Genomic DNA, 16,002 nt, shown 5'->3' with positions numbered 1-16,002 from the left:
TTTTTGTTCAGGAGTAAAATTATCAGATTTACATGTTTAAAAGGTAATTCTGTATGGAAATCAAACTGAACACAGGGCAACCAGTTGGGAAGCTGTCACCATAATCTGCAGTAAGGAAATGATGGCTTACACTGCATGAAGAAGTGGTCGCATTCTGCTTAAATTCTAGAACTAGACCTGGGAGGACTTACTGATGGCTGAACGGGAGTGTGAGAAAAAGAAGGCAATCAAACACGGCCACTGTCTTCGAGATTGAGCTGCTGGAAAGATGGAGCTATCTGCTGAGATAGGAAAGATGGCAGGAGACCACTTGGTGGGGAATTTGAAATTGTTTTTACCATGGTTTTTTTGCCCAGTCTTGTTGAACTATAATTGACATATAACATTGTATTTGTTTAACACGTAAAACATAATGATTTGATGTATGTATCTATGAGAAGTCATCACCATAATAAGCCTAATTAATATCCATCACCTCGGATGCAATATTTTTCTTGAGATGAGAACCTTTAAGATTTACTCATAGCAATTTTCAAATGTATAATACAGTATTAACTGTAGTCACCATGTTCTACATCACAAAATTTATTAATCTTATGACATGAAGCTGTACCTTTTGACCACCTTTAGACCAACATCACCCATTTCCCCTACCTGCCATATTCCCCACCATCTCCGCAACTTGTTCTCTCTTTTTCTTAGTTCATTTTTCATATTCCATATGTATGTGAGATCATACAGTATTTGTGTCTCTCTATAGGATTTATTTCACTTAGCATCATGTCCTTAAGGTCATCCATGTTGTCACAAATGCCAAGATTTCCTTCGTTTTTATGGCTGAATAAAATTCATTGAAAACATATGCCACATTTTCTTTAGCCATTCATCCATTGATGGCCATTTCAGCTCTTTCCATATCTCGGGTATTTTAAATAATGCTGCAGTGAACATGGTGTGCAGATTTATCATGATAGTGATTTCATTTCCTTCAGATAAATAACCAAGTCGAACTGCTAGATTGTATGGTAGTTCTATTTTTAATTTCTTGAGGAAATTGCATGCTGTTTTCTATAGTGGCTGCACCAATTTACATTCCCAACCACAGTGCACAAAGGTCCCCTTTTTCCACATCCTCACCAGCATTTGTTATCTGCTGTCTTTCTGACACACTATTAGTGTGAGGTGATCTCTCACTGTGGTTTTGATTTGCATTTCACTGATTAGTGATGTTAAGTGATGACTAGTGATGTTGAGCACCTTTTCATGTACATGTTGGTTATTTGTATGTCTTCTTCAGGATAACGTCTGTCAGATTCCTCTGCTCATCCTTTTTAATCAGATTGGGAAAAAAAATTTTTTTTTTTGCTGAGTTAAATGAGTTCTTTACAAATTTTTGATATTGACCTCTTACCAGATACATGATTTGCATATATTTTCTCCCATTTGGTAGGATGCCTTTTTATTTTGTTGATAGTTTCCCTTGCTGTACAGAAGCTTTGTAGTTTGATGGAGTCCCACTATTTTTGCTTTTGGCGTCAAATACAGAAAATTATTGTCAAGACAAATGTCACAAAGACTACCATTGTTTTCTTCTGGAAGTTTTATGGTTTCAGGTGTGGTGCTCAAATCTTTAATCCATTTTGAGTTGATTTTAGTATATATTGTAAGATAGACTTCTAGGTTCATTCTTTTCCATGTGGCTGTCCGCTTTTCCCAACACCATTTATTGAAGAGATTTCCTCCCTAGTGTATATTCTTCCTCCTTTGTTGACCATATGTCAAATTAATTGACCATATATGCTTGGATTTATTTCTGGACTCCCTATCCTGTTCCATTGAACTGCATCTTTGTTTATGTCAATACCATTCTGTTTTGATTACTATGGCTTTGTAATACTGATTGAAATCAGAAAGAGTGATGTCTCCATCTTTGTTCACCTTTCTCAACATTGCTTTGGCTATGTGGGATCTTTTTTGACCATATTTATAACCTACTTCTTTGAAAAATGCCATTGGAATTTTGATACCGATTGCAATGAATCTGTACATTGCTCTGAGCAGTACAGACATTTTAACAATATTGATTCTTCTAATACATGAGCCTGGAATATCCTTCCCTTTATTTATGTCTTCAGTTTCTTTCATCAGTGTGTTGTAGCATTCGTTGTATGGATTTTTCACTAGCGTGGCTGGATTTACTCCTAGTTTTGATTTTTACATATTGGTTTTTCTGCAAATTTACTGAAAACAATTATTAATTCTAACACCTTTTTGATGGAATCTTTAGGGTTTGCTACATATAATATCATGCCATCTTCAAAAAGAGACAGTTTTACTTCCTTATTTCTAATTTGCCTTTTATTTCTTTTTCATGTCTAATAGTTCCAAATAAAACTTCCAGTGCTATATTAAATAAAAGTAGTGTGGGCATCTTTGTGTTATTCCTGATCTTAGAGGAAAAGTTTTCAGCTTTTTTTTCCACCATTAATTATGATGTAAGCTATGGGCTTGTCATATATGGCCCTAATTATGTTGAGGTATGTTCCCTCTATACCACTGGGTTAAGAGGTTGAATAATGGGTGTTGAATTTTATCAAATGATTTTTCTGCATCTGTTAATATAATCATGTGGTTTTTATCCTTCATTTAGTTAATATGGTGTAGCTCATTGATTTGTGGATGTTAAATCATCCTTGTATCACAAGAATATATCCCACTTGATCATGGTATATGATCTTTTTAATGTACTGTCGAGTTCAGTTTGCTGATATTTTGTTCAGGATTTCTGAATCTATGTTCATCAGGATTACTGTCCTTTAATTTTCTTGTTGTGTCCTTGACTGGTTTGGATAATGCTGGCCTCATAAAATGAGTTTGGGAGTGTTCTCTCCTCTTCCATTTTTTGAAGAGTTTGAGAATTATTTATCTTAATTCTTCTTTAAATGGCTAGTAGAATTCTTGTGGAGTTATCTGGTACTGGACCTTTGTTTCTTGGAAAGCTTTTCATTATTGACTGAATAACCTTATTAACAACTGGTCTCTTCAGATTTTCTATGTCCTCATAATTCAGTCCTGGCAGGTTGTATGTTTCTAGAAATTTATCCATGTCTTGTAAATTGTCCAATGTGTTGTCATAGTTTTCATAGTAATGTCTTATAATCCTTTGTGTATCTGTGGTAACAATGATAATATAGCCTCCTCTTTCATTTCTAATTTTATGCATTTGCATTCTCTTTTTTCCTTGGTGAGTCTAGCTAAAGGTTTTTCCATTTGTTTCTCTTCAAAAAAACCAACTTAGCTCTATTGATCTTTTCTATTATCTTTTTAGTCTCTATTTCATTATTTCTACTCTGATCTGTGTTATTTTCTTCCTTCTACTAACTCTGGGCTTCACTTTTTCTTTTTCTAATTACTTGAGGTGAAAATTTCAGTTATTTATTATCTTTTTCACTTCTTCTTGTAGATGATTATTGCTATGAACTTAGATCTTCAATCAGCTTATGCTGTATCCCTTAATTTTCAGTATGTTGTATTTCTATTTTCACTTGTCTGAAGGTATTTTTTTAATTTCTTGATTTCTTCTTTAACCGACTGGTTGTTCAGCATATTATTTAATCTCCACATATTTGTGAATTTTCCATTTTCTTCCTATACTGATACCTGCTTTCATACTACTGTGTTTGGAAAAAATACTTGATATGACTTCAGTCTTCCTAAATTTATTAAAACTTGTTTTGTGGGCTAACATATGATTGTCCTGATAATGTCTATGTGCACTTGAGGAGTGTATATTCTGTTGCTATTGGATGGAATGTTCTGTATATATCTGTTCAGTCCATCTAGTCGATTACACAGTTTAAGTCCAATGTTTCCTTGTTGATTTTCCACCTAGATGATGTATCCATTGTTGGACGTGGAGTATCAAAGTCCCCTACAATTATTGTATTGCTATCTATTTCTCTCCTCAGGCCTTTAATATTTGCTATATATAGTTAGGTGCTCCCATTTGAGTTCATATTTACAAATGTTATTTCCTCTTGTTGGATTAACCCATTTATCATTATATAATGACTTTCTTTGTATGTTATTACACTCCTTGACTTAAAGTCTATTTTGTCTGATACAAATATAGCTATCCCCACTTTATTTTTGGTTTCCATTTGCATGGAATATCTTTTTCCATCCCTTCAATTTTGGTCTGTATAGGTCCTTAAAGCTGAAGTGAATCTAATCTCATGCAGGCAGCATATAGTTGTCTTGTTTTTTTATCCATTCAGCCCCTCTACACCTTTTGATTAGAACAGTTTTTTCCAGTTAAATTTGAAATGCTTACCAGATGTTCAAAATAAGATGTTAATGAGTCTAGAGTCTGTAGGAGAAGTCTGGCTTGGAAACATAAACATAAGAATTGTTAAACTCTACCACTAACTTTCCTATGACTATCTTAACCTCTCAAATTTCTTCAACTATTAGGTTGGACCTTATATAGGTCACCTTTTAGGTTGGACCATTTTTGCAAGTCAAAATGTTAAAATATTAGCAATTGCATGCAGTTCAAATGGAAACTACCCTATTTCATAAGGCAGTTAAAATGCTCAAATGAGATTAATGTGTACAAATTTACACAGTAAATGTTTAACATGTTATGAGAGAGCTTGTCTGGTGACAAATAAGAAGAGGCATTTTCATAACTTAGAGTCCATTCTCATGTAAAACACACATTGGAAGATGACTTTAGGTTACTCATGTGGAATATTTTTAGGGAGGGCTCATAGCCAGGCAAATGTATTCAGCAGATGTTTGAGTACTCACTGTGTGCTAGCACAAAGCTCACCACCTATTTGGGCAACTTCTGTTAGACAATGCTAGGAAGATAAAGTCTGTCAAAACCTGTTTTTTTAAATAATCCAGTCTAGATTAATCCAATTTTGGATCAATACCCCTAATTAGTAATCCTGATTCACTTTCTCTCCATTTGTTGTCTTTTTTTTTTTTTTTCAGGGTTGTCCTCTGGAGAGTTGGACACATTCTCCTGAAACTAGTGCTGGCTAAATGGAGCTTTTGCTTAGCTTGTGCCAATAAGAACTCAACATGCCATTCCATGGAATCTCATTCCAACTCTATAGAATTTCCTTTGATGGCCTTACTAAAACAATAATTCAAGAATTAGAAATTCATTCTTTGCAATTTAGAAATCCCTTTTATGGTTCTCATACTCCCAGGCACTTACAAATCCCCTTAGGAGTTAGAAAAAGAGACAGTTTTTAATTGAAACAAAATTTACTACATTTATAATAAAATTAGTACAATGAGCCTAAAGGCTTAAAAGATATAATTTACACATTTAAAGATATAATAAAATGAATATTTACTGAAACACCAGCAACAGTAAATACTTGTTTCAAGCCCAAAATCTCTTCTTAAGACAGTCAGCAATTCAACAGACACTTCTCAGCGTTCTTTGCAAATCCTCTGGCCTTTACAGCCGACACACTCACTTCTCCTTTTCCTTGGTTTCAACTATCATTCTTATGCCAACTAAATAGATGAATAACTTTGATTTAGGGAATCTCTTAAAACTGTGATGAGTTTCCAGACTAAGGTGATCCAGCCAGAAATTGTCCCAGTGTAACTAAGCATCCTTTTGTTAGGCTATTTAGCCTATTACCCTTCAATTGCAGCAATGCTTATTTTGGGCAAACTTCAAAGAAAATATATAGGATCTGGATTTTTTAAAAGACAACAGTTTGATCCAAGGAAAATACTAATACAGTACTGGCTATTCCATTTGGTGCAACAAGATGTCACTTATATACAAAAAAACTCTCATGTATAATATAAACAATTTCATTATTTTCAGAAAATATTTTTTTCTGAAGCCCTGGCTTGTAAGGACACCAGGAGAGATATGCACTCTGAATGACAGAAGTAGGAACGCAGGGTTCCCAATCTCGAGGGGCTTAAAATGTCTCAGAGAAACAGAGGTACACTCAAGTAGTCATACACAATACACGGCACACACAACACAATGCTAGAAATTTGAACAGTCAAAGCAAAAACTGCCCCAAAGTTAAAAAGGTAAGGAAGATTTTATTCAAGACTATTGAAATAGGTAAGAGAAATCAGAACAGAGTCTGAACTCAACTCTGCTGAAACAAAAGATGGGAGACTTGTTTGGTCTTTTTATTACTATTTATTATGGTAACATATACATGAGATAGAATTTAAGATTTTAACCTGTTTTAAATGTACAACTCAGTAATGTAAGTATTCACAAATGTTATACCATCAGTAGTACCTATTTCTAGTTTTTCATATTCCAAAATGGAAAATCTATACTCATTAAACAATAATTTCCCATTCCTTCTTCCCCACAACCTGTGATATACTGTTTTACTTTCTGTCTCTATAAATTTGACAATGAGGTACCTGGAATAAAGTGAAATCATACAACTGTCTTCTTGTGTTAGGCTTGCTTCATTTAGCATAATGTTTTTAAGATTAGTGTGTATTTCCATATTAGCATGTATCAGAATCTCATTCCTTTTCAAGGCTGAAAATACGCCTATGTATGTATATACCACATCTTGTTTACCTGTTTATCTGTTGAGGAACATTTGGGTTGTTTCCACTTTGTTTTTTGGTTATTGGGTGTGAATAATGCTACGATAAACTGTGTACAAATCTCTCTTCAAGTCTCTGCTTTCAATTCTTCGGGGAATTACCTGGAAGTGGAATTGCTGAATCACACGGTAGTTCTCAGGTGAACTTTTGGAAGAACCACCATGTTTTCCATAGTGGTTGCACCATTTTACATGCCTGCCAGCAATGCACACGGATTCTGATTTCTCCAAGTCCTGCCAACTCTTGCTATTTTTCCATTTTCTTGATAATAGTCATCCCAATGAATGTGAAGTGGTATCTTAAGAGGTTTTCATTTGCATTTCCCTGAAGATTAGCGACATTGAACATCTCTTCATGGGTTTACTGGCCCATCTTTGCAGAAATGCCTAGTCAAGTCCTTTTCCAATTTTGTCCTTATGGCAATTTATGAGTTACAGAACAGAAATTGAAGTAGTAATCTTATTGCTTTGAATACAAATATAGTGTTTCACTGTATTGGTATTTGCATAAGATGATTAGTCCCTCATTAGTTGAAAGACTCTTATCAGCATTAAATAAACAGCTAACAGTAATTCTGAGCCTATGAAGTGCAGACCAGGATAACTACTCCCTCTGGAAAGGAAAGGGCTTGTCCATAAGAGGTGAATTATCTCTGCAAGGGAGCCAAATGATAATAACGATTTTCAAAGGTCAATAATTCAGTGATAAGTAAGATTTTTCCATGAAAAGTATGAGTTTAGAGGATTTATAGCTTCCCTGAAGACTTTCAGATTAGAAATATAGCAAATGGCCTAATAATTTGATATTTTTAAATCCAAGTGCATTTACCCAGCTCATAGGTGGTTACTAGAGATCACAGCAGTTATTTATGACATCAGTTTGGTGACTCATAGGTCAACAGCATATAGAAGCTTGCCAACAGCACTCAACAAGACAAAATACCAGGAATAAATTTAACTAAGGAAGTAAAATATTTTCATAGTGAAAACTACAAAACATTGCTGAAAGAAATTAAGGAACTAAATTAATGGAAAGATCATGTTCAAGGATTGGAGAACTAAATATTTTAATATACCAATGCTTGTCAAAGTGATCTACTGAATCAATACAATCCCTATCAAAGTCCCAGTAGCCTTTTTTTTACAAAAATGGAAAAGTTGACTCTCAAATTCATATAAAACTTCAAGGGGACCTGAATAACCAAAACAATATTGGAAAAGAGAAACAAAACTGGAAGATTTACACTTCCCAATTTCAATACTTACTACAAAGATACAATAACCAAAACAGCATGGTACTGGTGGTATAGGATAGAAATATAGACCAATGGAAACAGTCCAGAAACAAACCTATACACCTATGGACACTTGATTTTTGACAAGGGAGCCAAGAATAATCATTAGTGGTAAGAATAATCTCTTTAACCAATGGTTCTGGAACAACATGTGAAAGAAGAAAACAGAACCCCTACCACACAACGTATATAAAAATTAACTGAAAATGGATCAATGACTTAAATACAAGAGCTAAAAGCCATAAAACTCATAGAAGAAAACACAGGGAGAAACCCTGAAGAACTGAAACCGAACTGGAGTCACTTATGTTGGGGACAAAATGAAGTTGGAAGCACATTAAAGAAAAAAAAAAAAAACTAAGGCTTACCTAATGTAAGTTGCAGGAATTCACAGCTTTTCTCAGGAATCAGCACAGGACAACAGCCAATCCCCAAACGCCAAATCCGGATGCCATCTTTGTGCTTGGTTCTCCCCTTGACTCAGCTACCCTGAGACAAATAAGAAGACCACTAGGCAATCAATCAGCTGAAAAAAATTTTAGTTTGTGAGCAATGCTGAAACTCATTGCTCCTGTAGCCTTGAGTTTCCCAGCTGGCAGGATGAAACCTTTGCAATTGAACTCATCTTTCTGCTCTGTTTTACTCAGTGTGCAGTCTGGGTTTCAACAACCCTTACAAACTTGGATTTCACAATGTCTTCTTCAGTATGACACCAACAGCACAAGTCACAGGAGAAAAAATAGATATATTAGACTTCTTCAGAAATTTTAAAGTCTGTGTATCAAAGGGCAATATCAAAAAAGTGAAAAAACAACCTGCTTCCACACCCACAGGCAATAAGCTGTTACTGACTGAGTCACTATATAAAGTCACCATATAAAGATCACCCTCCACTTTCAGTAAAGTGGGTGCCTTGATCATTCTGTTACCTGTTGTCGGCCATAGGCTGCAGAGGGATGTTACAGGCCTCTTTTGGTTATCTGTTGGTCTGCATGTAGGAAAAGCAACCAGAAGTCCAGAAGCCGTGTCCACACAAGTCACGGCATATTGGTTCCCTTCTGGCACAGGTAGAGGCCCAATATAGTCTCCCTCCCACCTGACAAGGGGCATTGGCCCCTTAGCTGTTGTCCCATGTTGCTGTGGAACTTGGTGTAAGTTCCTTTTAAAGCATACGATGTACTCCTGTTGGGCTCTGCTGACTTTTTCCAAGGTCAAAGGCAAGCCCCACCGACAGGCTACTGTCCACATGCCTCCTTCAGAGCACTTGCAGCACTGCTGTCTCATTCTGTAAAGAATCTGTCACCTTCTCCACTGGGCCTCGCAGCTCACATTCTAGCACTGCCTCTCCCTGTGCTTCTTGCAGGGCATGTCCTTCTCCTTCAGCGCCAATACGTCTTCCACAGTACCTCGAAGCAACACCATTGCATTTTTTAACAGATGTTTTACTTCCTCCACAGCACCTCCCAGTTGGCGTTCTTGTGCTGCCTCCTCTCATATCGACGCCATTTCAGTCTTCAATGAATCCACAGCAGATCGCAGCTCACGATCTCATGCTTCCCTTTCTTGTGTCTCTTTCAGGAGCACATTCTTCTCATCTGTACACTATTTTAATACTGTGAAAAACAGCCAACCCCCAGTTCCCGCCGCCTCACAGGCACTGTTTCTCAAAGGACCTCCTTATTACACCATGGGCCACCTCTACCTCAAGTGTCACCTCCACCTGCCTCCAGTCCTGGGGTGGGGCCCAGCCCTCTAGGAGGCAAGCCACCTCAGACCACATGCCCACTGGGGGACACTCAACTGTCTCCCCATTCATAGGGTCAGACCACTGAAGCACCCCTCCCGTGAGGGCAGCCTGTTCTGTTCCTCAGTCAACAATGAATCTTGCCTAAGTCACCAATTGTCTTGCCAATGGGTTTCAACCCCAGGCAAGTTCACTATGGATTCAGTGAGACCAAAGAATAATAATGGAATGTTCTTGGGGTAAAATGGTTTATTACCTGGCTTGTTGCCTCAGGGGATAGGCCAAACACTAGAATTACATTCTGCACCCAGCAATCTACAGGTCCGTAATCCTCCTTCATCTCTGCCTCCACCCAGAGCGCTGGGCAGAGCTTTTTATATAGTGACTCAGCCAGTAATAGCTTATTGCCTGCGGGTGTGGAAGCAGTAGCCCAGCTGCAGGTCAGTTACATCACCAAGGAGTTTAGGTTCAGGTGTGGATCCTGCCCACAGGAACTTCCATTTTCCCCACGTAAGGATCTAGTATACAGAATATTTAAAGAACTCATAATTTAAACAACAAAAAGACAGACAATGCAATTAAAACATGGGCAAAGTTCTCCAAAGAAGATATGCAAATGGCCAATACGGTCATTAACAGATGTGCAACATCATGAGCCATTAGGGAAATGCAAATCAAAACCACAGTGAGATACCACTCCATGAAATACCTACTAGGATAGCTATTAATAAAAATAAACGGGGGAAAATACGTTGATGAGAATATGGAGAAATTGGAACATTGTCATACATTGATGTTAGTATGTAAAATGTCTCAGCCAGTGTAGAAATAGTGATTCCTCAAATATTAAATCATAGAATTACCATATGACTCAACAATTCCACTCCTTGGTATTGACAAAGACTCTCTGCTAAACTAAACTTGAGCCTGGCTCCTCTAAACCCTCTAGGCAACAACTTTGGCATCACTTGGTGGGACCTGCATCAACCCGTTGCAGCAAGAATCCTGCTCAATTTAGAGATAACCCCCACCTGGATATCTGAGCACGTTCCACATCTGATCTGCACCCTTGGTATCTGATCACCCTGATTTGCATTCAGTCAGAATCTTGTCAACTCCACTTAGCCAGTGTTAACTCTGAACAGAGCAAAGAGCAATTTTATTTAAGGAAAAAAATGAGCTTATTTGGGAATAGCATAGGAATTGCAATTCAGTACAAGCAAGCTATGGCGAACCATATGCAAGCTGAAGAGCCAAAGGAAGGTCAACTTTTACTAGGTTTTAAGGGAGGAAACTGGGTAGCGTTGTTGGAAACTGAAGTTTAGCAGAGAACCAGAGTTTGAGGTGGTGGTTTCTCATTGGCTGCAGGTGGTCATTGGGGTGTTGCCGTTGAGGCAGTGAGGGATCTTCCTTAAAAGGCAGAATATAAAATTCCTACATGAAAAGGTCTTCCATTATGGAAATAATTCTTACCTTTCTTCTTCCTGCCAGTTATGTAGACTGCAATGAGTGATAAGTGTGTGAGACTCCCTTCAGGACTTCCAGACTTGATTTTTAAATGAGATTTGGTTTTATTTCACACAGAATCTCTCTCTCCCTTGCCCTGATACTTCCTTTGACCTCCTCCCTGCCTATAAGCCCCTACTTGTTGATGCTGTATTTGGAATTGAACCCAGTTCTATACTGAGGTCTCTTTTCCTCTACAGGAATAGTTCCTCAATAAAATGTTTTTACCACTTGACTACTGTAAAGCTTTGGTTTTCTTTAAACAGTGTGTACTCAAACGAATTGAAAACAGGGACTCAAATGCTTCTACACAAATACTCATTCAATACAGGGACTCAAAACAAATATTTCTACACAAATATTCATGGACTATTCGTAATAGTCCAAAAGTGTAAACAACCCAAACGTTAGTCAATGAATGGATGGATACACCGGATACATATATGCAATGAGGCATATTAGCCATAAAAGGAATGAAGTACTCATACTTGACACAAGGTGGGCAAACCTGGAAAACATCACACGAAGTGAAAGTAGACACAAAGAGGTAACATATCCCGTTTATGTGTAATATCCAGATCAGGTGAAGCCAGAGTTTTGAAAGCCGTGAGAATCTGCTAGGGTCTGAGAGGGAAGAACGGAAGGTTAAGAATGTTTTAGAACTAGAAAGAGCTGATGGTTTACGCAGCGCTGTGAATGAACTGAATACTACTGAATTGCACCCTTGAAAATATTTCATTTTGTTCTGTGAATTTCACCTCAATAATTTTTAGAAGTTCACAACCCAACAAAGTTGTTTAAAGGTGCAGACTTTGTAACGCTGGCTGGTTATTCGGCTTCTGCATGTTTAGAACTCTTCAGTGAGGTTTTCTTCTTTAACCTTAAATTCGATATTGACACGCGATACGCTGTGGAAGGCTGCGCGCTGGGCCAGTAACGCAGGGGCGGTGTCCTTCCCTGTCCAGTAGGATGGGCTGCGCGACAAGCGGCGCCGGTCCGAAGGTCCCTCTGGAACTCAGCGGGGCCCCCTACGTCCCACACAACTTCCGCTTCCTACCTCGGATTTCAGAAGCCTCGACGCCCAGCCACCCAGAGCACGCGGGCCGCGCCTCCGCCGGGCCATCGTCATCACGACGTCGCCGGGACCTGCCCGCGGCGTCACGGCCCCCGGCGCCCCGCTGCGGGCCGGCCCAGCCCTCCTGCCCCACCCCTTCCGCCCGCCGCCGCACGCGGGCCAATCGGAAACGCGGGCTCCGGAAGCGGCCGTGGGCGGGGAGGCGGTACGCGGAGAAAGCGGCAGGTGGGCGCCCAGCTGGCAGCAGGGGCCGCGTGCGGCACTTCCCCTTCCCGCAGAGCCCGCAGCGCAGTCAGGAGGCCCAGGGGGGCGGCGGCCCCCACAGGTGGGCGGCGGGGGCGCGGGACGCAGCCGCGCGAGATCAGGGCCGGGGTCAGAGGGGAGCGCCGGCTTCCCGAGCGGCCTTACGCCGCGTTCCGGTGCCCGGAGCCCGCGGGAGGGAGCCGGTGTCCCCAGAGACGCGGTGGGCCTGGCCGATCCCGCTGCCCTCCCGGTGGCCACCTCCGCTGCCTCTCGCGGCGCTGCCACGCGTCGCTTTGCATTTTTACTTTGACTTTGGGCCCCAGTTACAGGTATTTCCGGAAACGCGCAGGAATTTTGCATAGCGCTTCGTGGGGACGGGTTCCTCGGGGTCCATGTTGAATAAAGGCTGGTCGCCCCTCTGCTCAGCTGTGATCCTTCGCAGGCAGAGCTTCAGTCGTTACGAAGCTGGAGCACTGGGGGGAGACTCAGGTCGGTCAGGGAGGCCAAGCCACTCGATCGCGACATTGAGAGCGGGGTTGCTGGCTGGTCCTCGCCGGGCCGCCGGGGCCCGAAGCCGCCCGGGTCGCGGTGCAGCGTCCCCGGAGGCCCTGCAGCGGAGCTCGGGAAAGTGACGAGCCAAGTTTTCGGGATTAGATTGCGTATAGGGTGCGATGGTTAATAACCAGGATGTAAAGTTAGATTTAAAAAATAGGAAAAATAATATTAGTCTGAGCAGAATCGGATCTTTAAGTGCTTTTAGAAATCTGGAAACGATTGCCGGGTTGCATGGCCTGAAGATGGTGAGATTTAGTAGGAAGAACCTAAGGTTAAAAATTGAGAAAGATCTTGAGCCATCTTGGGAAAGTCACTGGTTGTGCGTGCCTTGTTCTTTAAAATGGAGACGGTGGTGATTGCCGTGGTTTTTCTGACACGGTGCTAGTAAATTCGAAATAAAGGCAATGTTAGGTTTGTCAGTGGTGTATGTAATGAAAGGCTTTTGTAGTACTTAAGTCACTAAGCCTTCATCTACCCTCCTTCCCCATTTTAGTGATGAGAGATCTAATTTTAAAGTTATCACATTTTCCTGTACGTTGTGTATCTTCATCTTTATATTCTGTGGTCAGAAATTTGCGCCTTAAATTCTTACATAGTCTCCTATAAGCTCTTGGAGGGAAGGATCGACGTCTTACTCATTTTTTAAAACATTGTTCTTGGAATCTGTATGGCGCCTGTCATTTTTTGGTGGGTTTTTTTTTTTTCCGTTTTCTTCCCCCCACCCCTTTTAAAAAAAATTAATTGGCAAACCTAAGCTTTTGAGTTCACCAAAGATAAACCAAACCCCTTCACATGGAAAACAGTGTTTCCTGTCACTTGAAGACGTGCTTTTAGCTCAGCTGTGTATAGACGCACAGGAAGTTCTGTAAAGAATGCGATTTAAAACAAACTATTTAGCGTCCCTCTCAGCAAACCTGTCACCTTTGTGGGAAGCAGAGAGGGAATAGCAGTGGGTTCCAGCACTGGTAGCACCTTTGAATAACCTGGGAGTTCCAAAAATGCTGATCCCTGGTCCCGATTCACACTAGTGAATCATAATGTCTGCAGGATGGGACGTGGGTAACTCGCCTTTTTAAGGCTCCCGGGTTACTCTGTTGGGCAGCCAGGAGAGATCCTGCGTGTTAAAGGAATGAAGTTCTTCAGGAGTGTATCCAGTTTGCTGCACCAGGAAACGAGCCTGGGGCATTTAGGGGAATATTATTACAGGACTTTTATTAGCACTATGGCAAAATCTATGATTTGAAAAGGGAATTGTATACTGACCAAGGCCAGTGGTCAGGTGCTGTGGTGACCCAGAGGAAGGAGCGGAAGAGTAGCAACAGTGATAATAGCGAGAAGTCACTAAACATTTATTCCTCCCTCTCTGGGATGTTAAATATTTTTGAAGAAAGTTAACAATTTTAACTTGAAAACTGGATTTTGCCCTACCTAGGTAAACTGCACTTTTCAACAAGTAGATTACAGTGGGTGAACTTTATTATTGTTGATCATTAAAAAGTGTTAGAAATGCATATGCCTCAAGTATTTTTCTTGTTTATTTCCTAAGTCTTACTTCTCTAGATAGCTTTATGTAAAAGGAGATTTTGTTGTTTTTGCTTTGCAGCACAGTAAGATTGACACTAAAGACATGGTTTTCATCCCACTTCATCAATGCACATAAGTTTTTCTCTTCTTTTTGGATCCTGTTTTATACCACAATGGTAAGCTACAGCACAGTATGTTTACATTTATGTTTTAGAGTGTTTTTTTCCTTCATCTCCATAAGAACTCTGTACTATAGAAAAATATTTGTGTATGCCCAATTTACCCTAACTGGGAAATGATTTAGCAACCACAGATAAAATCTCTACAAAATAGGGGCTTATCTCTCAATTCAGTGTTATAATGATCATATTACGTAGATAATCTGTCTTTCCTCATCTTTGTGAAGTATCAAAAATACTTAATGTCTGTTTTGTGGTAAGTCCAAATCATTGGCAGGGGTATGGGTATAAATACAGTTGTGAGGGGCATAGGTCTCTCGTATTCTGAAGTTCCTCTTAATTTAAAAACAAATGTAACCTACTCACTGCAGATAACATTTTCAGCGGCATCAGTGTTAGTCTTCTAATGACATGTTTCAGTTCCCTTAATAGTCACTAAACATACTTAGTGCTCAGTATTTAACTTTTGCCATTAAAAAATTAAAGACAAAAGGAAGAAAATTCTTTTCAGGGGTTTTAAAGCAGCAGCAGCATTTGACAGAATAAAGGTAGTAAGTTTATTTTAAATGAACCTTTACATTTCAGACTTTTTTCACTTACTCTATTTTAGATGCTTGATAATGTGGGTTTTTGCTAGTCTAAATAGGCCGGCTATTTTTGTAATCAGATGAATTCTGCATCCTCAAGACTAGGGTGGCAGGGTCACTTAAGCCTTTCATAATTTCCAAAGTCTGGCAATGTTTATCCTTCCCCTTCACCTTTTTGGAATTTAGTGGGTTCTGAGTGTTTTGATCCTATGCAACCTGGTAGGTTGAAATATTGGAGTCTACAAAATAAAATAGAAAAATTTAGATTATTGTAAATAAGTAATGAAAGTACTGTGCCTCTTCATAGAATTACAAATGACTATCAACTGTGAATGAAAATATTGTATAACCCTCTGTGGTTCCCAAACCACAAAACTAGACAGAACACATTAGCTTAATTTTGTTTAAAACTTAGTACTCTTTAAGTGTCATTACAAAAAAAAGCTTCCTAAAAGAAATGAATGAGGGATGAACTAGTAGATTTCAACACCCTCCCCATGTAGTAATGATACTATATTTCATCAATTTTAAGATGCATATTCTGTTACATTTTAATGTTACTAAATTGATGGGTCTAAAGTCATTGACATCTTACAGTTACAGTTGGTGACACTTTTTTCTTTATTAAAATTACCTGAAACAATTCTGCATGCTTGTAATTGGTGATATGT

At 39.3% G+C, this 16,002-nt stretch overlaps 1 protein-coding gene and 1 long non-coding RNA gene across 10 annotated transcripts in view; one reads left to right on the top strand and one right to left on the bottom strand.

The window, feature by feature from the left end:
• LOC118971283 (uncharacterized) overlaps positions 1-12,358 on the bottom strand; it is a 335,368-nt gene extending 323,010 nt beyond the window's left edge. Inside the window, exons 1-2 of the long non-coding RNA XR_012128206.1 lie at positions 12,226-12,358; positions 8,287-8,407 (exon numbers count right to left, since the gene is read on the bottom strand). This is a non-coding gene — a long non-coding RNA (uncharacterized lncRNA). The remainder of the gene's footprint in view (positions 1-8,286; positions 8,408-12,225) is intronic.
• The window catches only part of SUPT20H (SPT20 homolog, SAGA complex component), a 30,211-nt gene continuing 26,263 nt past the window's right edge, over positions 12,055-16,002 (top strand). Inside the window, exons 1-2 of one of the 9 annotated variants that reach the window (XM_037012133.2) lie at positions 12,055-12,568; positions 14,645-14,741. In XM_037012133.2, coding sequence (XP_036868028.2) covers positions 12,138-12,568; positions 14,645-14,741 — 528 coding nt within the window. In that variant the 5' untranslated portion in view covers positions 12,055-12,137. The other 8 variants (XM_037012119.2, XM_037012123.2, XM_037012137.2 and 5 more) reach the window with 8 other exon arrangements.

Source organism: Manis javanica, chromosome 1 (genome assembly GCF_040802235.1).
Source record: "Manis javanica isolate MJ-LG chromosome 1, MJ_LKY, whole genome shotgun sequence".
Taxonomy (NCBI): Eukaryota; Metazoa; Chordata; class Mammalia; order Pholidota; family Manidae; genus Manis; species Manis javanica.
The sequence above is the reverse complement of the archived record's forward strand: the minus strand, read 5'-3'. Positions and strand labels throughout refer to the sequence as shown.